The following is a 26,399-nucleotide window of genomic DNA, read 5'->3' as shown; positions in this document are numbered from 1 at the left end:
AAACTAGTTTGGGGTTTCCTGATTCACCCATTACCTTCAAGCAGACTTTGTTTCAAATGGATAAAACCAGTGTATTATTAGATTTGGCCAAGGGTACTGGGACAGGTGACAGACCTACCCAATCCTGATCTTGAGGATACCCTCGAAGAGTTCTGGCTGTGTGACGATGAGTTTGCCGATACAGAGGATAAGTTCCTGCTGTATGACCGCCTGCTGGATGTCGTGTGGCAGACAGATGGAGTACAGGATATTCTTCAGCTCGTTTGGACTGATCGGTTTGTCTAGTACCTCCTCCTCATGGCCGTATACACCCACTGTTATCTGTGTACACACAAATTGATGTGTCATCAATACTTGTGTCCACACTCTTTAACTGATTGTCAATGCATCAGTACATCTCATCAAAACTGGAGTAAAGATTATGTCATTAACTAACATCAAGAGGTCATTAGAGGGACTAAAGCCACTTTGTCTCTTGTCGCCTGTTTTTACTCATTTATGACCTTCTGACCATACAGCTGATCTTTGTTTTTCTTTCTTGAATATGAACCTGATCTCAGATCGGTAAACTTTGTGACTTCACTTCATGCGTCAAGGTCACATTTAATACCGGTACCAGACTGAACTATACATATAGCTACCTCTGTAGTTTCTATGTATGTTAAATCATTTAGATAAGTTTTACATTAATAAAGTTATATCAAGACTGGAGTACCACCGGGGCAATTAAACATACATCTGTGACATGCCATGCAGCATCCACCTAGACTTATCTGAATAGATTTCTCCTTTTAAGGCCCCGTCCCGCTGTCAACGGTGGTTAAACCTGCCTCATTAATATAAGAAATGATTGTGTCTAAATGATGTTTCATACTGAAATTGTTGTAACTGGTTGCAACATCTATTAAGGCATTAAGGACGAGCAGCATTTTAAAGCATTTATAACAAAGTTTCACTTTTGAGGCCCCGAAACAACCCCACCAATTTTTATCTCAATGACACCAGTGGAACTGGAGAAGAAGTTTAAAAAGTGTTTTTCAAGATGGCGACCATCTTGGATTTCAGACCAACCCGAAAAATAACAACACCTGGTCAGGACCATCTCAGGATCATTTCAGGCAAGTTTGACCTCAATCCCACTGGTGGAAGTTGAGAAGAAGTTTAAAATGTGAAAAGTTTACGGAGGGCGCACGGCAAATGACGACGGACGAAGCACGATGACTATAGGTCATCCTGACCCTTTGGGTCAGATGACCTAAAAACCTTTGAATGTATTACACAGAAATGTAAAATACATTGTAGTTCTAGGATATCAAGTTGAAACGGGAAAACATTCTGTACTTTACTTCCGGAGTCAAATACATTCCTACATTTTGCTCAAGATAAGAGTTTGACTAAAATAAATTGTCATGTAGTGACACTACAGTTTTACCTAGATAAGTCGTCACGGATACATCTACACTTTGACCTTGACAATAGGTTCCTACACATCAGTTTATAATCCTTTGATTTAACCAAGGTGACCTTGATAGTGTTACAATTTGACCTTTATAAGTTGCCATGGTTACCTGTTTGCCCCTGACCAGAATGGTGGTAATAGATGGAGCAAGACTATCTACTATTTTGCCTAGGAGAGCAGCCATCATTCTGACCACTGACCACTTCTTGTACAGACTGGCCTGGCTGATGAGTTTTTCCATGCAGGCTGCAATTGGTTGGTTGTCGATCTTGAACTGAGGTCCCTCCCGCTGGTACAGAACCTTCATGAGCCGACACTGGGCTGCCATACCCTCGTAGTGGTTGAGCATCTGAACCAGGTCCCACGTTGCCTTGTGGCTCAGATCCTTCAACATGAGGTGATGGTCATCAACAAAATTCTTAATGCATCACAGAGTAAGCATTGTATCAGTGAAATTATTCTAATGTAGTAAAAGTCTAAAAGAAGGTCAACAGTTGTTTAAAAAACACAAATTGATAAAGTAAAAGGGGGAAGAAAATCCTTATTTATTTTTATCTCCGTTGTGATGAAAGGAATATTACATCAGCTGATCAAGATGGAAGTTAATTCTGAACAAATCTCTTACACATACACAGCTTTATATAGATATCATGTTAAGATTTAAGACGTTTGTGTCTCCAGAACTACATACAGTATCGGAGGGAGACATTTGTGTCCTCAGAACTACTACATACAGTATCGGAGGGAGACATTTGTGTCCCACGAACTACTACATACAGTATTGGAGGGAGACATTTGTATCCCCAGAACTACTACATACAGTATCGGAGGGAGACATTTGTGGCCCCAGAACTACTACATACAGTATCGGAGGGGGACATTTGTGTCCCCAGAACTACATACAGTATTGGAGGGAGACATTTGTATCCCCAGAACTACTACATACAGTATCAGAGGGAGACATTTGTGTCCAGAACTACTACATACAGTATCGGAGGGAGACATTTGTGTCCCCAGAACTACTATATACAGTATCGGAGGGAGACATTTGTGTCCCGAGAACTACTACATACAGTATCAGAGGGAGACATTTGTGTCCAGAACTACTACATACAGTATCAGAGGGAGACATTTGTGTCCCCAGAACTATTACACATACAGTATTGGAGGCAGACATTTGTGTCCCCAGAACTACTACATACAGTATTGGAGGGAGACATTTGTATCCCCAGAACTACTACATACAGTATCGGAGGGAGACATTTGTGTCCCCAGAACTATTACACATACAGTATTGGAGGCAGACATTTGTGTCCCCAGAACTACTACATACAGTATCGGACATGTTGATGTCAGCATCATTTAGCTGCGGAAGTTTTGGGATGTCTGTGAGGCTTCGGAAGCTGGAAATGATCGCTTTCCCTTCAAATGCACAGAACTTCAGAGGGTCAGGGAGATTGGACAGGAAGTCCAGGTGTTCTACCGTCGCAGCTGAGATGAGGGACTGAAATTGTAACAGAATTTTTTTATGAATTTTTATTTTTACAGCAGTACAATCAAGTCTGATAGGTTGTATGTCTACAACTATACTATTTGACATGTTATCCATTTCTATATTATTTTTATAAAAACTTATATAAATAGCTATTACATTGTATTGGTTTGTTTAGAGTTCAAAGTTAAGTCATATGAAGACAGATGTGAAAGATACCCTTGACAGGATTTCTATAGAACAGACCAACAAAACAGATTATAGGACGAAAGGTGTCAAAGAGACACCCTGGAAACACAGTAGTAGAGTACAAGTGAAAAGAGCATCAAAACATACACCATTACAAGTTCGCTATAGCCTTAAATATCTATTGAGACAGCAGATCTATTGGTCTTATGTAATGGAATGTGAACAGACTAATTCTAATCTCCTACTACCCCTACTCCAGCCTTCTTCCCAAATAAAACAAGAGGCCCCTGGATTATTGGTCTAATGTAATGGAATGTGAACAGACTAATTCTAATCTACTACTACCCCTACCCCAGCCTTCTTCCAAAATAAAACAAGAGGCCCCTGGATTATCCGTCTAATGTAATGGAATGTGAACAGAATCTCCTACTTCCCCTACCCCAGCCTTCTTCCAAAATAAAACAAGAGGCCCCTGGATTATTCGTCTAATGTAATGGAATGTGAACAGAATCTCCTACTACTCCTACCCCAGCCTTCTTCCTAAATAAAACAGGAGGCCCCTGGATTATTGGTCTAATGTAATGGTATGTGAACAGACTAATTCTAATCTCCTACTACCCCTACCCCAGCCTTCTTCCTAAATAAAACAAGAGACACCCTGGATTATTGGTCTAATGTAATGGAATGTGAACAGACTAATTCTAATCTCCTACTACCCCTACCCCAGCCTTCTTCCTAAATAAAACAAGAGGCCCCTGGATTATCGGTCTAATGTAATGGAATGTGAACAGAATCTCCTACTACCCCTACCCCAGCCTTCTTCCCAAATAAAAGTGATATCAACACTCAAAAGCATGTCAGTTACTGAATAACAAGGGTTTCTTTCCATGTTATTTGTAGCAACAGATGACATAGATACTGCTGAAGTCAACTCATGCAGTCACCAACTATTTCACAGTTTGAATAAATCTTTTTTACTCTGAAGACCTTCAAAAGTATGGGAGTTTTAAACTCAAAATATGTCTTAAAGTTTTAGAAATTTAGTGTAGCCTGCAGAAAACAATGAGATGAATAAATGATAAGAAGCTAACAATGCTTTCAACATAGATCGGGTTGGAGTTCAATAACACAAAGGTCAAAGTTCAATATCACCAAAGGGTGCATTCCAGAGGACAGACAAACTTTTAATTGACTGTGACATCATCACAGCCTGGGAGAATGTTTGTATCACTAATAGTCTTACATAGCCAGGAGCTGTGCCATAAAATGAATCGTAATTAAAAGTTACCTGTAATTTCCCGAGGCGTACCCGTATATTGTCCACTTGTCCACGTTTAAACTGGGCTAACAGGTCTAGAAACTCGCCAAAGTTTTGACCCCTGTGGTGGTGAGTTACAAATAAACAATGAATCAGCTGACAATATAAGGACTTTGTGGCAAGTGTCATGGTTGATAAAAATAGAAAGCAACATTTAACTGTTAAATAGATGTAAACATCAGTTATGCATTTAACATTGTAGCGACACTCAATTTTCAAATGCAGGATATTAAAACGCTCGCCTTCCTAATAAATCATAAAGAAACACCCAGTAGTTGAAATTGTGGTTTTGATATACTTTACAATATCATTCTTAATAATAAAAATGTCAAGAAGCTAGATATCTGGCCAGGATTTCAGGAGTAATATACATTCTTTCAGGAGATATCTGGCCAGGATTTCAGGAGATATCTGGCCAGGATTTCAGGAGATATCTGGCCAGGATTTCAGGAGATATCTGGCCAGGATTTCAGGAGATATCTGGCCAGGATTTCAGGAGATATCTGGCCAGGATTTCAGGAGATATCTGGCCAGGATTTCAGGAGATATCTGGCCAGGATTTCAGGAGATATCTGGCCAGGATTTCAGGAGATATCTGGCCAGGATTTCAGGAGATATCTGGCCAGGATTTCAGGAGATATCTGGCCAGGATTTCAGGAGATATCTGGCCAGGATTTCAGGAGATATCTGGCCAGGATTTCAGGAGATATCTGGCCAGGATTTCAGGAGATATCTGGCCAGGATTTCAGGAGATATCTGGCCAGGATTTCAGGAGATATCTGGCCAGGATTTCAGGAGATATCTGGCCAGGGTTTCAGGAGATATCTGGCTAGGATTTCAGGAGTACATAGATAATTCATTGTTTCATATGACATCGAAGGAAATTTCACCTTTAACTTAAATCGGAAAACTTAATCTGATTTTGAGAAACTAAATCTAAAAACTGTTTGGATCTAGTGTCAGTGTTTGTACAGGTGCAGAAAGCTTGTTCATTATGAGAAACTGGGATACTGGTAGATTTGATGAGAAGTGGGATTATAGCTGTGTATCAGAATACACTTTATTAGTCATAGACCAAATGACAGAAAACAAGAGGCCCCAATGGTCCTGTATAGCTCACCTGTTATCTCACATCTGTGACCTTCAAAGTGGGTCAAGGTCAAACTTATTAAAATAGGCTATATATACCATTACAATTTTGATTTTTTCTAAATCCTATGAATTTATTGGAAGATTTTACTTATTTTACTAAGGTGTCCTTCAAGTTTCCCTTACCTGTGACGATATATATACTTTACCTCTAGCAACTTTTTTTGGACCTTACCTGATGTTATTTTCTCGCAGAATCATACAGAAGGTAGGACGGCCATACAACTTCCAACACTGGGATAGGAAAGCCAGATCATTCTGCAAACATATAGTTGCCATGGTAACTAAGATCGATGAACTATGTCTCCCATCTTACAGATTTGACTCTTCAGTATAAACAGAGTTAAAGGGTGAGAGCAATATAAATTATATTATAAAAGTCATTCCTTACCTTGAGTCTACACCTAAGAAATCAAACCCCTCAGATTAAGATTCTTCAAACTCTTGGCAAGCCTCTAATTAGGAATACATCTTATCCCTCGGTATCTTGTCATACCTTCATTGAAGGTATCAATTGGTTTTTGAGTTATACCAAAAAAACGAACCACAGGAGATTACCATGTAAAATCTAAGAGATAAGTAACAGATAGCATACAAAATCTACAGTAAAAATTGCTATCAGAATACGAAATTTTCAAAAAGATAATAAGTCATTAAACATTTGATCTTTATACATTTTCATGTAAGTGCATTAAGGACATATTGATTATATCATATGTACCAGATTGAAGATTAATTATGGAAGTATATCCCTCAATAATCAACAAGTAAATATTGTCTTTGAGACCACCCCTCCTGTCACTACAGTAGACCTGTATTGTGAGACTGCCTCTTCTGTCACTATACAAAACTATTTTCCCTCAGAGTTGGGGCCCCCCAGATGAACTGTTTCCCCGAGGCCGCAGGCAAACAGTCCATCTGGTGGGTCCCAACTCTGAGGGAAAATGGTTTTGACTGTTGACTGATAAGGCATGAAACAACTGTTTTGTTACTTGACCAATGAAAAACAAAAATGATGGTCTTGTGAGACCATCCCTTCTGTCACTACAGTAGAACCTGACTTGTTAGACCATCCCTTCTGTCACTACAATAGAACATGACTTGTGAGACCATCCCTTCTGTCACAACAGTAGAACCTGTCTTGTGAGACCATCCCTTCTGTCACAACAGTAGAACCTGTCTTGTGAGACCACCCCTTTGGTCACTACAGTAGACCTGTCTTGTGAGACCATCCCTTCTGTCACAACAGTAGAACCTGTCTTGTGAGACCATCCCTTCTGTCACAACAGTAGAACCTGTCTTGTGAGACCATCCCTACTGTCACTACAGTAGAACCTGTCTTGTGAGACCATCCCTTCTGTCACTACAATAGAACCTGTCTTGTGAGACCATCCCTTCTGTCACAACAGTAGATCCTGTCTTGTGAGACTACCCCCTACTGACACTACAGTAGAACCTGTCTTGTGAGACCATCCCTTCTGTCACAACAGTAGAACTTGTCTTGTTAGACCATCCCTTCTGTCACTACAATAGAACCTGACTTGTGAGACCATCCCTTCTGTCATTACAGTAGAACCTGTCTTGTGATACCTCCCCTTCTGTCACTACAGTAGAACCTGTCCCTTCTGTCACAACAGTATACAATTGTTTCATTGGTACTGGGGGAACAGTCAAATATTTGACCCGAGGTAGCAGGGAAGACCTTGGGAACTGTTGCCCAAGACCTGTCTTGTGAGACCATCCCTACTGTCACTACAGTAGAACCTGTCTTGTGAGACCATCCCTTCTGTCACTACAGTAGAACCTGTCTTGTGAGACCATCCCTTCTGTCACTACAGTAGAACCTGTCTTGTGAGACCACCCCTTCTGTCACAACAGTAGAACCTGTCTTGTGAGACCATCCCTTCTGTCACTACAGTAGAACCTGTCTTGTGAGACCATCCCTTCTGTCACTACAGTAGAACCTGACTTGTGAGACCACCCTTCTGTCAGTAGAACCTGTCTTGTGAACCACCCCTTCTGTCAGTACAGTAGAACCTGTCTTGTGAGACCACCCCTTCTGTCAGTAGAACCTGTCTTGTTAGACCACCCCTTCTGTCAGTAGAACCTATCTTGTGAGACCACCCCTTCTGTCAGTAGAACCTGTCTTGTGAGACCACCCCTTTTGTCAGTAGAACCTGTCTTGTGAGACCACCCCTTCTGTCAGTACAGTAGAACCTGTCTTGTGAGACCGCTCCTCTCCTAATATCAAGTTAATGGTCTCTGTAGACATAAGTATACTACATTATAAATGTTCAATGCTGAATATGTGAAGCGTGCCCGAACTCAAAATCAATTGGCTAAAGTGCAAAAATAGTAAAGGCAATCCTATATGGTGTCAAAACAAATGTGTAAATATACTTGTTTAATGACAAACGATATTATTTCAGAATGAATACATGACAGAACTAAACTGCATTTCTTATGCTCAAGATGATGACTTGTATACAATGTTGTAGTTAGTCAGTTGTCTTATACCATTTTCTGTCTTAAGAACAGCTCTTCAGAGCTAATGTTTCATGTTACACATTTACGACATATGTTTCTTGTCTTGTATGAGGAGTTTGTGGTTGTTCATGTAATATACTCCCCATGGACATATAAAAAGTTCAGTATGAGTATGGGGATATAACCAAGGGACAATGAAGATTGGTGACTTGACACAGAAGTAACATGCATACAGGGTTTTATCAGACCACAAAACTAACAACAACAAGGCATCAGGAATGATAATACCCCTCACATGCACACCAGTCTGTTAGAGAGCGTACCGGTTTACTCTGCATCCTGGCAAAATCGTATTTTTGACAACATACACTCTAATAAATGAGCCAAATTTGGACAAACAGTTAAAATAACCTAACCCAGTGTAGAGATAAACTAAACCTGTTGAGGGGTTCAAAAGTGGTCAAATGTGACCTTCTGTCTTAACCTTGAACAATGACCACCAAAGTGTAATCAGGTGGTAAACTTGATGTAACAATATAATGTTGTAGATATAAATCTGTGACATAGATTCAACACACACATTTTAATCCAAAAATGGTCCAGTATGACTTCTGACCATTTTACCTTGACCGAATGATTTGTTGTGAGATGGGATTTCTTGTACACAAGCTTTTTACTACACTACCAGTTACATACGGATGTGCCCCCCCCCCCCAAAAAAAAAGGGGGTATGAAAGGGGTATGAAAAAATCCTCCATATTAACCAACTGTCTCCCAACTGTCTCAATAAAAGCAAACAAGGTTTATACAATATGGCGGTATACATACTCAGGCGTACATGTTTACAGACTACAGATATTGATACAGTGGTGCTGGGTAGCTGTGGCTGTAGCTTATTGACCTGTTTATATAGAGTCACCATAGAGTCGCCATAGAGACCCCATAGAATCCCCATATAGTCCCCATAGAATCCCTATAGAGACCCCATAGAGTCCCCATAGTCACCATAGAGTTCCCATAGAGTCCCCATAGTCACCATAGAGTCCCCTTAGAGTCACCATAGAATCACCATAAAGACCCCATAGTCGCCATAGACCCCATAGAGTCCCCAAAGTCCCCATAGAGTCCCCATAGAGACCCCATAGAGACCCAATAGAGTCCCCAGAGTCCCCATAGAGACCCCATAGAGACCCCATAGAGTCCCCGTTGAGTCCCCATAGAGTCCCCATAGAGTCCCCATGGTCACCATAGAGTCCCCATGGAGTCCCCATAGAGTCCCCTTAGAGTCACCATAGAGTCACCATAGAGTCACCATAGAGTCACCATAGAGTCAAAGTCCCTTGTCTATTGTAGACAGCTGATTAAGAGACACACATGGACTATTAAATTCAAATTCCCATTAGTTCCCTTTGATGCAATGTGAATATTTACACTACCGTACACTGTAAAAACTCCTACGGTGTTTACACATTTGTGTATCTTATCACATGATACACAAATGCATAAGCATTTAATTGGGCGATCAAATAAAACAAGAATTAGAACCAGTACATATACAATGTCTCCCTTCACTTGAAGGGGATCGAGACATAATAAATAATATAGTTCAGTCATCTTTAATCCCCAACTACAGAGACAATGCCATCTCTACTCCACCAGGTCTCAGTTAGCTGGGGCTGTATCAAACAGTTCAAATATATCATGTACACCTGTACAATGTCCTGGGAGTCTTACTGTAAAGCAAAAGACAGGGAGGTATCACTTATAATGATTGGTAGATCCTAATATAAACAAGCTAATGAGCTACTGTGGCCACAGGATACATGAGTAACGATACCAGCTTTACACTTACCTTCTGGTAGTGTTACAGGTGATAACAAAAACAGTTAGTTACACAGAGCACATACAACACACACAACTCAGAAAGGCATAGAAGTACTGATTAACTGTTTGTATGTGATCACTGTATTCTTCTTTCTGTTGTTGGTGTCTATTTCTGCCTAAGTACAAGACACATATCTAGCCATGTCCTACATGCTTATAACAAATCCTAGCTTATATAACACAGTGTTCCCCGGCAAAGATTTGTCTAATTGACATCAAACTCAAAAATGAATTATGTTTATAATGAACTCATATCCTAGCCCTGGTGAGGTTTGTTTATAAAGACTTTTTGCTGTTTTGGGCTGATTTGGTGGTCTGGTTAAATTTATACCAGGACATCAGCTTAACCTTTTAAGGTCTGCTTTTTCTTGGTTTGCCCAGATATCTATCCCCAGAAACAGCTTCCAAACGAATTGACCAACAATACTAACAGCCTATGTTACAGGAGTCCAGCAGAGTCACTTACCTTCAGGTCATCTAATACAATGGACATGTCTTGAGCCATGTAGAAATCGCTGACCTCAAACAGGAGAGGATAGCACAGCACGGTCTGTCCCCCAACACGGTAGATCTAGAGTCCAACAAAGTTAGTCATTATTATACGACATAGAAGATCTAGAGTCCAACAAAGTTAGTCATTACTATACAACATAGAAGATCTAGAGTCCAACAAAGTTAGTCATTACTATACAACATAGAAGATCTAGAGTCCAACAAAGTTAGTCATTATTGTACAACATAGAAGATCTAGAGTCCAACAAAGTTAGTCATTACTATACAACATAGAAGATCTAGAGTCCAACAAAGTTAGTTATTATTATACAACATAGAAGATCTAGAGTCCAACAAAGTTAGTCATTATTATACGACATAGAAGATCTAGAGTCCAACAAAGTTAGTCATTATTATACAACATAGCAGATCTAGAGTCCAACGAAGTTAGTCATTATTATACAACACGGTAGATCTAGAGTCCAACGAAGTTAGTCATTATTATACAACATAGTAGATCTAGAGTCCAACAAAGTTAGTCATTATTATACAACATAGTAGATCTAGAGTCCAACAAAGTTAGTCATTATTATACAACATAGTAGATCTAGAGTCCAACAAAGTTAGTCATTATTATACAACATAGTAGATCTAGAGTCCAACAAAGTTAGTCATTATTATACAACATAGTAGATCTAGAGTCCAACAAAGTTAGTCATTATTATACAACATAGTAGATCTAGAGTCCAACAAAGTTAGTCATTATTATACAACATAGTAGATCTAGAGTCCAACAAAGTTAGTCATTATTATACAACATAGTAGATCTAGAGTCCAACAAAGTTAGTCATTATTATACAACATAGTAGATCTAGAGTCCAACAAAGTTAGTCATTATTATACAACATAGTAGATCTAGAGTCCAACAAAGTTAGTCATTATTATACAACATAGTAGATCTAGAGTCCAACAAAGTTAGTCATTATTATACAACATAGTAGATCTAGAGTCCAACAAAGTTAGTCATTATTATACAACATAGTAGATCTAGAGTCCAACAAAGTTAGTCATTATTATACAACATAGTAGATCTAGAGTCCAACAAAGTTAGTCATTATTATACAACATAGTAGATCTAGAGTCCAACAAAGTTAGTCATTATTATACAACATAGTAGATCTAGAGTCCAACAAAGTTAGTCATTATTATACAACATAGTAGATCTAGAGTCCAACAAAGTTAGTCATTATTATACAACCTAGTAGATCTAGAGTCCAACAAAGTTTGTCATTATGATGCAACATAATAGATCTAGAGTCCAACAAAGTTAGTCATTATTATACAACATAGTAGATTTGGAGACAGTTATGCTTGTCTTTGAAAACATTCTTTCTGACAGTCAATACATTGGAGCCTGTTTTGTGAGACTGACTCTTTTGACAATATGACAGAGGAAAGGTCCAGGTGAGCTAAAGATTTGTACATTTACCTTTGATGTACTAAGAACTCCAAAGGGACGTTTTGGTCGACCAGAGAGCCCCAGTTTGCTATTGACGCCCAGGTACTCGTACGCCTTTGTCAACTCCTTAGGAGACCATATTTTAATGGGTTCAATCTGGTTAGGGGTCTGAGTCTGGATTCCATATGTAGCAAGCACCTGCTGCAGCCTTGAACTTTCTGCTATAAGTGCTACCTGGACTACCAGATCTGGGGGAGTAACCTGAAATTTTAAATTGATTGGATGGATTGAGTGCTTATGATGTTGATATGAGTACGAATTACCTATGATGAAATGAAAGCTGTAGTAAATCTGAGTCCCATTAATGTTTTCTGAGTATGTAGTCTTTTAACTTCAAATAGCACAAATTTCCACTGCTGAAAAGCATGTATTCTAGAGATGACGTCAAATAATGTCTGTAGTTCTTTACCTGGAATGAGGAGTATCGCATACTGTTACTGGGTCTTTCTGAGGCGGACAGATGACGTCGAATTGGGTCGAGCTCCATGACATTCAGGATCCCTTCCACTGTGTTATACAAAACATATTTCTTATAGAACAAAAATGTGCAAATGCTTTTTCATTTTTCAGGCATAATAAATAATGTATAGTTTTGTTGTTATTCTTTCTATTTTTATCTGGTTTTGAAAACTTTGATTAGTTTCAAATGAGGTAAGTACTAAAGTTTCTTTGAAATTTGCATAGCAAAATATTTGCTTACCAATACAACAGCAAGTAGTTAATTTAACTCACTGTAAAATATTTATTCTTTATGGTGGGTAAACTTAGCAGAGCATTAATTCATAAGGAGACAAATTCAAATATCCTGCAAATATTACAAAATTGACCTTGGAAGATATGATATTGTTTGTTCCTGTAATGAATTTAAATCCTCACAAACATTGAAAGTTGGAAGAACAATCACAAAAAAATAAGTCTCAGTAACAATAAGGCGATTTACTGTAATCAATACAAACCAAGGAGCTGTGATATAAAATAGACAGACTGTCCCCACAGAAACACGCCGTCTGTGGATCCCTCGGCACTAGGGTACCACTCGGCTGACCCTGGCCGCATGTTACGCTCCATCTCAATCTGTTCCTTTGGTACAAAGTAGAACATGGGTAACAGGTCACCTGTTTTAAGGAATCAAGCAAGAAACTTAACTTTAACCTATTCACCCCTAAAGTCACATTTCAACCTTATCAAATGAAAGTCCAGTTTAAATATGTAGTGGTGAATGAGTTAAAACTCAATTTTAAAAATAAGTAAAACAAGTTATTAAAGTGTTTCAAAGCTAACCAGATCCACTTGTTCAAGGCCTGCCTGATCAGACAGCTAACAATTTGATGCAAAAATTTAATCTGGTATATTTTTAAAAAAGACTCCGGTTCAAAAGTAAAAATTGTATGTACATTTAGATGGATTGAAAATGATTATCTGAGGATGAGAAAGTTTTTCAGTTATATCTCAAAAAACATGCAATGAAAATTCGTGTTGATTCATTTAGCCAGTGATCAGCCTTGACCAAGTTTCTGCTGATTGTATTCATTTAGCCAGTGATCAGCCTTTGACCAAGTTTCTGCTGATTGTATCCCAGGTCTGTTATGAGTTATATAACCAAGTGTACTCTATTCTATTATTAGAAAGTTGTTTGTCAAAAGAGTCCAGTTTTCTAGTGTTCATTTGTAGCAATACAAGTAGACCAACGTTAAGTTTCTCTGTTACAAACGCAGCAGACATGGCAACTAAGGTCAAATCTTGCAATCAAACTCAGCCGATGAACATAAGCAACAGCAGTCTTCCTTTGATTAATAATGTCACTCAAAAATCTTTAAACATTTGGGAAATTACAGGTCTATAAACTTACAGATATATCATCTTAAAAATACCTATGAAACAAGTTCAGGGGATTCATTGGAGCCGTGATTAACAGAGTTCTGCTAGTCGTTTGTTTAACTTACCATCATTGCTCTTCCTTAGAAGGGGGCTGATCAGATTTGTGTAGTGCTCAATCCCTTCCTTGTCATTGCGAAATATGCCTGGATAGATAAAAGTCGCATGTCAAACAGGTACTTAAATATCCTACACACAACATCACTGTTTCTCATGTAATACTAATAATTTCTTTCAGCTATTTCAACAAAATACAGACCTTGTCACTCCCACAGGAGAACATTCAAAAGTTTCAACCTTTGAATTTTTTTCTACATGACTTAAAAAGTTAAAACTATTTATTAGAATCATGGAGATTATTTCACATGGAGTTCAATCAAAATGTGGCAATTGTTCCAGAGAAGTTGTTAGCTACAGTGCTGTGTTAGTACTACTTACTGTCTATCAGCAGATACACCAAGAACAGTGGCCATTCACACTCTATCCCATCAAACAACTGTAAACAAACAATATATCTCACTGAATAAAACAAATTTCACAAAAAAGGCACAAATGTACAAACAATAACTGAAATACTTCAAATGTAATTAAAGCTATTTATCAAACAACGTAACCTGTAGCTGAGCTTGACCAATCATCCATGTATACACTTTAGCAGCTGAGTAACAACAACTATTTCATAAGTTTTTGTTTATTCACGTGATGCATTATGTAAAGTTTAGAATTCATCATCATATAACCTTAATCATCTTCATGAGCCTTATAAGGCAATACATTTGTATAACACTGACCTCTAACAGATTCTGCCCAATAACTGACCTTAATCTCAGCTGGTTTGTAGTGTTTCCTACTTTTGTCCTCCAACACTGTCCGGTATCCATCCCTGAGGAAACGCTTGATGCCATGGTCACCCTTGAGCTTGCGTACAACCTTGTCTATGGTACGGTGTTTGATAGACTTCTTGTGGATAGCGAAGGCTGGCCAGCTGACAGTAGGGAGGAGGGAGGCGTCAGTGTTCTGTGGCACAAACCAGTAAAACCAGGGGATCAGGACCATATCTATACTTTAGCTTCATAAAATAGAACTTTATAGCACAACAGTCATATTTGTTTTCAATTTCTCTTTAACATTGATATGAAGTCAAGAGTTTTTTTTTTATTTATGTACAAGAACCTTCTTTTAAAACAACCTTGCTAAACTGTTCATATTGAAACTTCTTCAAAAACTTTACTATATCAGTGTCTTGGTATTTGATGGATTAGATACAGACATACATACTGATCCAAAAAACATGACTTTGTTATCTTTAAGCCATGGCAATACACCAAGTGTAACATGTACCTTGGAGTTGGACTCACGAGGAAGAATGGTTTCAAATATTGTTCTGTTTCTGTTGTGAGCGTCGATATCCACGTAGATAACGGACCAGACAGTGCCTTCAGGTCCATACAAGTTCTCCCCATTTATTGCTTCCAGTGCAGCTTTGGCAAACCCTATAGAACTGAAAAACATCAGTATATAGGAACAGATAAACTGACAGGGATTTATATCTCCTTACTAGTACTTTGGACATTATTTGCTGATGTTAGTAAAATGACAATCATCCAATAAAGCTTAAACCTTTTGATCAAAATATAAGTAAGTATATTATGCTGGTTCTATGGAGTCTGCTACCAACTTAAATAGAAGGGTGGGTGACCATAAGACTAATACTTGGGCTCTTTGATAGTTCAGATAATGTGTTAATACCTTGATCATACAATATGTTAAGGTTGAATTTTGACATAAAGTGGCTGTTGATGGGTCTGACCGGGTGGGTGTGTTAAACCACTAAAATTCCCAAGTAAATGCTACATTTAATAGTTTACACACGTTGCCTTGTAGGTGTGATACTTTGTGTGCACCTATCTGGTATACAAAACTACAATAATTATTTTAATTTGTTGAATTTAATTATCTTTTTTCAATACTTAAGGATTTTTAATGTCAATAGATATATAGTAATTAATGAAATATACACTAAACTTGTGTTAAGTTGTGTTTAATGTACAGAACATGTTTCTGATGATTAAGCATGTACCTGGCGTGGACCTCTGTGGAGCCGTTGTTGTATTTACTGCCTCTCTCCCACATGCCATAGTCTGGAGTTCGGTACGCACGCTCAACGTAGAACACCAGGTTCTGTATAAAATTCACCTCATCGGTCGTATAGATCACCTGCCATGGAAAACAGCAACAGTGGTCAATTTAGATAAATAATGTTCAGAGAGGTCACAATGTACCTGGAGTTTAATTTACATTTTAACCATTATAATACAAACTAATTGGGATGTTTTTGTATGAAGTGAGTTATAGGTAACAGCTATGTTAGAAGGATGAGACACATGTAACAGTCAACATCATGTTTTTCTGATAGATCACAGTGTCAGATATCGTGATAATGAAAACAAAATATAGGATTGGTCCTGCTGTAAATACATTACTAAAGAATTCTGAAAGACATTCGCTTTATCCTGATCTGTAACTAAGGTTGTGGGTTCAGGATTATCTGTTTTATAGACCAAATCAGCATTACTTGACAACCTTGGTTTGGTTTGGTTTAATTTTGTTTAACGTTCTTTTAACAGCTAAGGTAATTTAAGGACGTGCCTCCATGTGTGAAGAAGCGGATCTGATGCCGACTTTATAGTGCTATCTCACTGAAATACCATGCCGAAGGCACCCAAAACAGCATTCCACCCGGTCACATTATACTGAAAACGGGTGAACCAGTTGTATGACCTACAAACTAGGTTGTGATAAAGCGGTATATATAAGAAACTCAAATTATTATTATTATTAATGCTTATTTTCCAGAATTATGATTCCCAGAGTATGATGGCAATTTTACCTTCAATCCTGAGCGGATCATCTGAACCAAGTAAATGAGATATAGTCCGACAACATCAATCTACAAACAAAAACCAACATAAATATTAAGCAAGAGAAATGGATGTTAAAACATGTCATTGTTTAACAAGAGAAACGGATGTATAAAACATGTCATTATTTAAAATCAAATCTATGAAATGTCAAAGTCTCTTGCCATAATTCTGAAATTTTAAGGTACAGTATCGTCTATGATTTCAAGTACAAGTCTGTTACTTTTAATAGGATACATATATTTGTGTTTAAATCTATAGAACATTTGTAATATAAGTAACCGTGACAATGATTATCCTTCAGAAAGAAAAAAAAAACATAATGAAATCCCAATATTATTGATACGTGTATAACAAAACTTTACATAATTAACTCATGCATTTTTATTGATGGAAGAGATAAACTAAGTTCTGTAAAGAATATCTATACAACACTCAGCAAAATCTAGCATGTAAGACAGGAAATTATCAGATTTCCAAAATGAGAAAACTAGAATTTAGTAAATAGAGTCTAGATTTAGATTTCCACTATTAGCTTCACTGATTTGTAGTGAGACCTGTTTTTAAAATCGTTAATCATCAGATTTCAGGTAGTCTGGTGAGAGTTTGACCTTGTTTATCTGTAGGCTGGTGAGAGTTTGACCTTGTTTATCTGGCTATCATTAAGCTAGGAGAGATTATGACAATGTTGACTGTACCTGCAGGTGTCCATACTCTTCATCACTGTACACTGGGTCCCCAGTCGCTATGTCAAACACACAGTGTAAGGCATAGGCGGAACTCTGGTTTAACTTGAATTTCTCAACCTGTTCAATTACCATGAGTTCACAAGTCATAAACTGTTATGTGTTAACGGTAACCTGTGCATACTCTTAATTTGACAAGAATTAGTTTGTCTCAACAACTCTTCTGTCATGAAACGAACGTGTTTTTAACAAATGCTAAATAAATTAAGAATTCATCAAATAATTTTACGTTAATACAAGTAAATACATTTGTTAAATTAACTCTGTGAAGTGACTTTACTGGTTTCTTTTGTGAAATGAACAACACCATTTGTTACTTCTCTATGACTGATTTATACAAATATTATTAATCTCAATTAGTAAACTTTTATGGAGTCAATTGATATCATATTTATTACTGCTTTGTTAAAACTTAATGTAATGTCAATTGGATAAATATTCCTCTATTCAAAGACAAACGCGTTAAACCAAAACTTGACCACATAACTAACCTTGTCTGCCTGTCGTATCCAACAGAAAAGGATTCCTCGCATACATTTGACTGCTGACATGGACAACTCATGTGTACGCCCTTCATCATCATCAATTTTCCTGTAAACAAGATAAAAAGAATTTAAGTCGTGATTTTATTTTGCATTTTTATTTTCCTATTTAACAAACTGAAAAAGAAAGATGTAGTAGGTAAGGATTGGCTTCAATAAACATGAAAATCTTTGTTGGTTATATGATATTACTTATTAATACGATAAAGCTTCACTATGATGTTAAGTTATACTGAGCAGACACAGTACCTGTACGCCTGTGATAGCGCCCATGTGGCCACAGCACAGTAGATGCTGTCTCGGACATGAGCAACCCTCGCCTGTTCTCCATCTTTTCCAATGACTGGAAACAATCCTAACACACAGCCCTGGTACTTCAAAATTTGACGCTTCACTGCAGTTAAAACAAAACTATTTGAAGTCTTTTGGTTCCGCATAAGAATATGAAATGAATCTGTAACATAATTGGAAGCCCTTTCATTTTTAAGATTATTTTGCTACCAAAAAAAGGCTAAAATGCAACCACTGATTAAGCTTATGTAAAACAACAGGGGAACTGGGACAAGTTCATTTGGTTTGAGCATCTGTTTAAGCCTAAGGTTGGAGATCCCGGTTATTGTAATTCCAGTCTAGCCCCACTGCATTTTTCCTTTCCTGTTACAATCAAAAGTACTTTGTACATATAGAGAGAGGATACCTAAACCCAAGTTATAATTAGTGTTTTCTTTTTTGGACGAAGGCTTAGAAAATGGATGGAGTTGGGGTGGGTATGTAGGGGGACAGGCTTGATTAATACAGATGATCAGATAGATCAGATGGTTTCTAGACTGTCTGAGAGTTTGGAGGTCCAAGGTTTGAATCCCTGTTGCATATTTCCTCTCCTGTGACACATTGATTTGTTAAAGAAATGGATGTATCATTGTCTGAGACACGTACCACACGTATATATAACACGTTTATAACATGTTACATGTTCAGATCACAGGTGCTGGACACATTAATAAAATGTGTATATACACTATATATTAGTGTGTCCAGCACCTGTGGTTCGGATGTGACCTCTACTTTACAATCATGATAGATCTATGTACCTTTTGTACATCTTAAACCTAAATAAATCCAGAACAACTATTTTATAATTTACATTTGTTTCGTGCAACTCACATGTTATGTACTGTTCGTGCAATCTTTTTGAAAGCAACTCCTGCTCAACAGATTGGACGGACATTTGTCTTGTATATCCTACACGACTGTCAAGCCGCTTCAGCTTTGCTCGCCGACCTGTGGTGACCTCACTCATGTTTCAGGTCAGCTATATATATATATATATCTAGGCTTTGTGACCTTGCTACAAAGGTTAGTTTCTACAAGAAACGCTTATGGTCATCAAAAGGGAACATTGGGAAAGTAGTGTGAACATTATTAGGCGTATAGCTAAATGTTCATCTGTATAGTTATTGTTAATACTTGAAAGTCTCAAGACATTTTGACAGATCGGCACATGTTGGTTGAATATGTCAGAAAAACTTCCGGTGTTATTAACTTCAGTCATAGTCATTCGTGTGTTTGGAAGCTATACACAAAAGGCTAGTACATTAAGCTTATAATTGACACAGAAATCCAAAAACTCGTGAGGTGGAAAGTGGAATGATGAATAATGTCTCAATGTTATGTTTTCGTGTGTGTCTTCATAATCTTATCAATAAGTTTTAAATCAACTTTGTCCTCTTTAACCGATGTTACATTAGAAGCTTTTGGAGCTAATTCTAATGGTGTCATTGCGGCATTTGGTGATTTTAATGCTGATAAAAACATCGATATTTTTGTCATCACAAATGGAGGTAAATTGACACGAAATGACCTGTGCGAGGTGCTATTTACAGACTCTCAATTAAAAGACAGCTTGTAATGATATATAGTCGTACATAGTTTTGGTGAAGATTGCGGATTCATAGACAGATCACTGTGTGTATTGGGATGAATTTGGGGTTTGATTGAGATGCAGTGTGTGCTTATTGTCAGTGGATCAGTGGAGCTTTGTTTATGATTCATTAACAGGTTGGGCACAACAGCGCATATGGGTAATAATCCTGCATTTGTGAACATCTTTGTATGTTATGGTTGAATGCACTTCGAATCTACTTTTACTATCCTATATAAAAAATCAAAATTTTGTACTTCCCTTACGTTATTGAAAATCGCCATATCTATTGGTTATTACAAACAACGTTTGGTTGAACAGTTTTCGGTTTTGAAAGTATTTCACGAGACCTTTGAAGCCTTAAAAGTCGGGACATCTAAAATCACGAAAATGTCAAAACACGAAAAAACGTTCAAACAAAAGTTGTTTATAATAACCATATAAATAGCGATTTTAAATAAAGTTAGTGAAGTACAAAATTTTGATTTTTTTATATAGAATAGTGAAAGTAGATTCGAAGTGCATTCAACAATAACATACAAAAAAGTTACCCATATGCAGGATTATTACCCATATGCTCCGTTGTGCCCCACCTGATTAACAGCGTCAGAGAGGATGAGTTTAAGATTGATTGGTGAAGTTATAACCTACCATAGAACAGAACAAAGATGTGAGGGTGGGGAAGGTGGAGATGATTGATGAAATTCTACATTTAATAAATGCTGTAAAGGGTTGTAATAAAGTGGCAATTCAAATCATGTCATTAAATAAAAAAATAAAAAAAGGATAAAGTTTTATTTTACAAAGCATTCACTTTATTCAATATAATTAAGATAACTGGTCAAACAAGCTGATTCTAGTATATTCATGACTTTGTTGCACTTAGAATGAGTGATCATGTATCTACAATACATTACAGGGGTAATATATTATTAATTAAGTATTTTCTTACTAATGACAGTAATGTTTTCTTTGAATTAAGTACCCGGTATAATATCAATTATCATCAACAAGTAATGCAAACAGTATAACAGATGTGCTGTCTTCATTTATTTCAGGAGCCAGTGTCCAAGTCCTTCTCACGTCCATGGAAGATGAGCCATTTAAAAGTGTCACTTTGTTAAAAAACAGCAGCAGCATTGGAATAATCAGCAATGTTGTTCCTGCAGACTTTGATGGTGACACACAGATGGACTTGTTGGTGACTTGCAGAGTTGATAGTATGCCACATGGTGTTCAAGTTCAAATATACTGGGGTGTCCTGACTACCGATAGTCTTGGTAATACATCTATATATTTAATTCATAGATTGATGCAAGACATTATTTTCCTGCTGATGAATTAAATTTGTCCCATTCTCAATGACTTTTCCTTCCAATTTGACATAAAAAAATCCAAAGCCCAGAAATGAAGTAGTCGCTGTATATTTAATGATTTACACAGTTTTTTTTGTAACATTGTCATTTTACTCATGGCAGTTAGTTTGCAAAGAAGGGAAACATGAGAAATTGGAACTAAATACAAGAAAAAACCTTCAATAATTATCTGAATTATTTTTTCTACCTTTGATTGCAGTACCTGAGCCATTGACGTTATCAGGAAACTTTGATGACCAGCCTCTGTTATTGGAGTGAGTATAAGAGTTCTACATGTATTCAGTATTGTGACAAGGCCTGTATACTTTTGTGTTACTATGATTTGCCTTCATTGTATCACAAAAATTCTTCACTTTAAGAATGATCTTAAATTTAATATTCTTAACTTTCATATTTTCTTCTAAATGTTCTTAATGTTTTTTTGCTATTCATCCTCTATTCAAGTCAAGAGATGAACTTTTACTGTTTCAAGGAACGTTTGAAAACATGAAGCCGTTATTTATTACATTTTGAGAACTGAGACCATTCTCACACTTACAAATTTTGAGATTATGGGGCCTTGTCTCATGTTTGCTTTAATGCAGTGTTACAACTAAGATAGTGACTGATAATCATTGAATGTGTGTTACAGTATATAGTACTATATACTCTTTAACTATTGGTCCACTAAATCTGCTTTATACAGATATAGTTGTTTGTATCTTTATTCTCCAGAATTTCTTTATTCTATAAAATGTTGATACATTTATAATTTTACTGATGACTAACTTGAAGAAATTGATTGGTGATGTTTTCAGTGCTAATGGTGATCTCATACCAGATCTTCTTGGCGAGCAGGATGGACACTCTTACTATTGGATATTTAAGTGAGTTAAATAAATTCTACAACTTCTTAGTAGACATTTCAGTACAACTTTAGAAATATCTAAAAAAACAAAACATTTTTGAACTTTTTTTTATAATACCGAATGCATATGCTGTAAAATCAGTAAATTGATGTAGAGTTTTATATATATTTTTTTTGTTTGCCTTTTAACAAATATAAGAAGGTACAAAAATGTGAAAGGTGTCGTTTTGCAGTTTTAAAGCAATAAGGGGTTGAATCTGACACAGAGCAAATTCATTTTCAAATGCCAAAGGGTAAAAAACTTTTGTTGTATGTGTGTATAATATAACAAATGTGATGCAGATGTGTTCCAATACAATAAAATAAAATGTAGATTTCCTGGTGACAATATAATTAACTCTCAAGTGTTTATATTTCTTATAGTGAGGGAGACAGAGGAAATGTTACCAAGCATTTGGCCTCCTCTGTAAAACACAGTGTGACCAAACCTCAGTCCAGCGGCTTTGTGGATATGGACGGTGACCTGGCGGCCGGTAATACATGTAGTACCATCCACTTCACTCAACTGTCTTTGTTCATTGTATATACGAAAACTCATATAGTGATTCTCTGCCTATTTCTGTGATATTTGAATTATCATTTCTCTACAATGATTCCATGACAATTAATTTGGTATTCACTTTGATGTTTCTGTAACTTTCTGATTGTTTTCCTATCAGAGTTGTACTTTTTAAGATCCTGTAGAGTAGCAGATGTGGCAGTATGTTGTAATAAATTGTCTTTGTCTGTTACAGATATAAGTTTAGTGACTGACGAGGGCATTGAACAGTTGGATAATGTGGTGAGTCGGGTCTGACAACACAGACATTTTTGTTTTGGTTAACACTTCCTGGTTCGGAAACTGAATATTGCAGGTTTGTTCCTGCAACAGAATGTATGGGCCAACAAGTGTTTTCCTTTCAATCTGTCTGTAGGAATGCTTTGTTGACGTTGCATTTACCTAGTAGTTCCATTTGTAGAAATCAATCGGTCAACAAACTTAATGTGTGGAAACATTTTGAAACGAAGTTGGAGCCTTGGTCATATGTACAAACATTTAGTAGTTTCTCTCCTGATATACATACATCAGAATCAAACAGAATGTTTCAGATGTTGAGATTATCAGATTATAAGGCATTTCATTATATAAACGTGAAAGAACAATATGATTTTAGGAATGATATCACTATCTCCATAGTTTCAAGTTGGTAACATGGTGAGGTCCACACTCCAGGGTTATATCACTGTCTGTGTATGTTTGTAGCATGGAGTGTTCCACAATAGCCATCCTATTTTTACCTACCCATCAGGGATGAAGAATGGGAACCGAGGTCAGGCCACATATGTGGATGTTGGTAAGTTGATATACATGGGTACAAGTGGGTTTTACATGATTAAACTATCTGGTAAATGGATTTATTATAGTATCATACTAACTGATGGACTGCCCCATATTGTGTGAAAACTTCAAATAATTAACTCGAATTAAAAGTGTGTCTGAGAGTAAGGTATGATTGATAAGAACTAATATTTTTACATTTTCATTTAAATTCAAACCAGACCATTTTACTTATGTGTTCAATGCTCAAACATTTCAAGAATAAGGGGGACCATAGCCTTATCTTTAGGCTGTTTTCATTAGGGGGAAACAACAGTGGATACCTGAAGAATACACTAAGTCTCTGTTAGGTTTGTCATCTAAAACTCAGGAGATTTGAATACTTATACTGATGATGTATGGGTGGTGTCTAAATATATAGTAAAACAATCTAGTCTATCCCTAATACTCTCGTCAATGGATGTATGAATGGTGTCAAAATTGTACACAGTAAAAACAATCCAGATTTCCCTGTATTTTAATTGATAGATGCAGACAGCAAGATGGATGTGCTGATGCCGAGCTGTGTTGGAGATAGTTGCGACATCTGGGTTCTTTCCAAGCTTGAGGTAGGTGACATAGATTAATATGGGTTTACTGTTAATATGTTAGTTGAGCCCTCTCCAAGCTTGTGGGAGGTGACATAGATTAATATGGGGTTACTGTTAATATGTTAGTAGATCCCTCTCAAAGCTTGAGGAAGGTAACAAAGATTAATATGGGGTTACTGTTAATATGTTAGTGGAGCCCTCCCCAAGCTTGTGGGAGGTGACATAGATTAATATGGGATTACTGTTAATATGTTAGTGAAGCCCTCTCCAAGCTTGAGGTAGGTGACATAGATTAATATGGGGTTACTGTCAATATGTTAGTAGATCCCTCCCCAAGCTTCAGGAAGGTGACATAGATTAATATGGGGTTACTGTTAATATGTTAGTAGAGCCCTCCCCAAGCTTGAGGAAGGTGACATAGATTAATATGGGGTTACTGTTAATATGTTAGTGGAGCCCTCTCCAAGCTTGTGGTAGGTGACAGATTAATATGGGGTTACTGTTAATATGTTAGTAGATCCCTCTCCAAGCTTCAGGAAGGTGACATAGATTACTATGGGGTTACTGTTAATATGTTAGTGGAGCCCTCTCCAAGCTTGTGGTAGATGACATAGATTAATATGGGGTTACTGTTAATATGTTATTAGAGCCCTCTCCAAGCTTGTGGTAGGTGACATAGATTAATATGGGGTTACTGTTAATACGTTAGTAGAGCCCTCTCCAAGCTTGTGGTAGGTGACATAGATTAATATGGGGTTACTGTTAATATGTTAGTGGAGCCCTCTCCAAGCTTGTGGTAGGTGACATAGATCAACACAGGGTATATTACCTATTGTCTGGGCCTTTAGCTTCTTATATGTCCCAATTAAGTTAAAACAAGAGATAGTTTGGTTTGATGTAACTTGTCGGTTTTTGTGTTAGATACAAATTATCAATCCAAAGACTTGTGGAACCTGTTAACTTGTTTGTTAATTACCACATGTGATAGCCTGTTAACTTGTTTGTTAATTACCACATGTGATAGCCTGTTAACTTGTTTGTTAATTACCACATGTGATAGCCTGTTAACTTGTTTGTTAATTACCACATGTGATAGCCTGTTAACTTGTTTGTTAATTACCACATGTGATAGCCTGTTAACTTGTTTGTTAATTACCACATGTGATAGCCTGTTAACTTGTTTGTTAATTACCACATGTGATAGCCTGTTAACTTGTTTGTTAATTACCACATGTGATAGCCTGTTAACTTGTTTGTTAATTACCACATGTGATAGCCTGCTTTGATTGGCTTACTAAGATTATCTGAGGGACTGGGTCTATGTGTAGTATAGTAATATAACCCTAGCATTGATCTGAAACTCAGTTATAGTTTGTTCTTTTTAAAGAGTCAAGTAGTTTATGACAGATGATACAATTTTAATTCATTTGTTGTGAACACACAAGGGATAAATAACTTCTAAATGATTAGAAAGAAGCTTCTAAAGAATTAAAGAGCATGCTTGCCAACTCTCCCTACTTAAGAAGGAGATTCCAAATTTTGGACTATTTCTATATTCTAAGATCTGGTGATTTCATCTGTCATTTTGAAGTTGTTGTTTTTATCTAGGGGATATATATACAAGCATTTTATTTTGTTTTAATTTTGAAAATTGCAGAATCTCCCCTATATATATATTTTTTTAAAGTTACCAAGTATGAAAGAGGATAAAGAACAGTTGACTGGACCATACATGTGTTCTATACTTATTGGTATAAGATCCTCAACGTGTGTTTATTTCAGTGGCATAAACTTGGTGTCAGCTTTGACTCAGGGGGTGGAACCATGTGGAGTTTTGTGACCCCCGAGAAGAACCCTAAAGGAATGGAACGGTTACCTGTCACTCTGAGGTCGGGCGACTTTGACCTGGATGGTTTCCCTGATCTACTGGCTGTACTCCAGCATCCAAACACTGATGGGTAAGTATTGCTGATGGTTCCCCTGATCTATTGGCTGTACTCCAGCACACAAACACTGATGGGTAAGTATTGCTGATGATTTACCTGATCTACTGGCTGTACTCCAGCACACAGACACTTCTCCAGCACACAAACACTGATGGGTAAGTATCGCTGATGGTTTACCTGATCTACTGGCTGTACTCCAGCACACAAACACTGATGGGTAAGTATTGCTGATGGTTTACCTGATCTACTGGCTGTACTCCAGCACACA

General features: G+C 37.1%; 2 protein-coding genes across 3 annotated transcripts in view; one reads left to right on the top strand and one right to left on the bottom strand.

The window, feature by feature from the left end:
• LOC110462488 (phosphorylase b kinase regulatory subunit beta-like) overlaps positions 1-19,591 on the bottom strand; it is a 28,158-nt gene extending 8,567 nt beyond the window's left edge. Inside the window, exons 1-19 of the mRNA XM_021516455.1 lie at positions 19,238-19,591; positions 18,323-18,467; positions 18,023-18,122; positions 17,484-17,591; positions 16,755-16,814; positions 15,945-16,081; positions 15,206-15,365; positions 14,684-14,881; positions 14,303-14,360; positions 13,933-14,010; positions 12,946-13,104; positions 12,399-12,496; positions 11,960-12,190; positions 10,445-10,549; positions 5,783-5,865; positions 4,429-4,519; positions 2,793-2,963; positions 1,569-1,844; positions 119-321 (exon numbers count right to left, since the gene is read on the bottom strand). Coding sequence (XP_021372130.1) covers positions 119-321; positions 1,569-1,844; positions 2,793-2,963; positions 4,429-4,519; positions 5,783-5,865; positions 10,445-10,549; positions 11,960-12,190; positions 12,399-12,496; positions 12,946-13,104; positions 13,933-14,010; positions 14,303-14,360; positions 14,684-14,881; positions 15,206-15,365; positions 15,945-16,081; positions 16,755-16,814; positions 17,484-17,591; positions 18,023-18,122; positions 18,323-18,467; positions 19,238-19,373 — 2,597 coding nt within the window. The 5' untranslated portion in view covers positions 19,374-19,591. The remainder of the gene's footprint in view (positions 1-118; positions 322-1,568; positions 1,845-2,792; positions 2,964-4,428; positions 4,520-5,782; positions 5,866-10,444; positions 10,550-11,959; positions 12,191-12,398; positions 12,497-12,945; positions 13,105-13,932; positions 14,011-14,302; positions 14,361-14,683; positions 14,882-15,205; positions 15,366-15,944; positions 16,082-16,754; positions 16,815-17,483; positions 17,592-18,022; positions 18,123-18,322; positions 18,468-19,237) is intronic.
• A 76-nt stretch (positions 19,592-19,667) lies between these two features.
• The window catches only part of LOC110462497 (T-cell immunomodulatory protein-like), a 21,355-nt gene continuing 14,623 nt past the window's right edge, over positions 19,668-26,399 (top strand). For both annotated transcript variants that reach the window (XM_021516474.1, XM_021516466.1), the window contains exons 1-9: positions 19,668-19,914; positions 21,053-21,274; positions 21,570-21,624; positions 22,168-22,236; positions 22,641-22,750; positions 23,012-23,058; positions 23,521-23,611; positions 24,124-24,203; positions 25,968-26,143. In XM_021516474.1, coding sequence (XP_021372149.1) covers positions 19,731-19,914; positions 21,053-21,274; positions 21,570-21,624; positions 22,168-22,236; positions 22,641-22,750; positions 23,012-23,058; positions 23,521-23,611; positions 24,124-24,203; positions 25,968-26,143 — 1,034 coding nt within the window. In that variant the 5' untranslated portion in view covers positions 19,668-19,730. The remainder of the gene's footprint in view (positions 19,915-21,052; positions 21,275-21,569; positions 21,625-22,167; positions 22,237-22,640; positions 22,751-23,011; positions 23,059-23,520; positions 23,612-24,123; positions 24,204-25,967; positions 26,144-26,399) is intronic.

Source organism: Mizuhopecten yessoensis, unplaced genomic scaffold (genome assembly GCF_002113885.1).
Source record: "Mizuhopecten yessoensis strain PY_sf001 unplaced genomic scaffold, ASM211388v2 scaffold1461, whole genome shotgun sequence".
NCBI lineage: Eukaryota > Metazoa > Mollusca > Bivalvia > Pectinida > Pectinidae > Mizuhopecten > Mizuhopecten yessoensis.
This window is presented reverse-complemented; position numbering and strand designations above follow the sequence as displayed.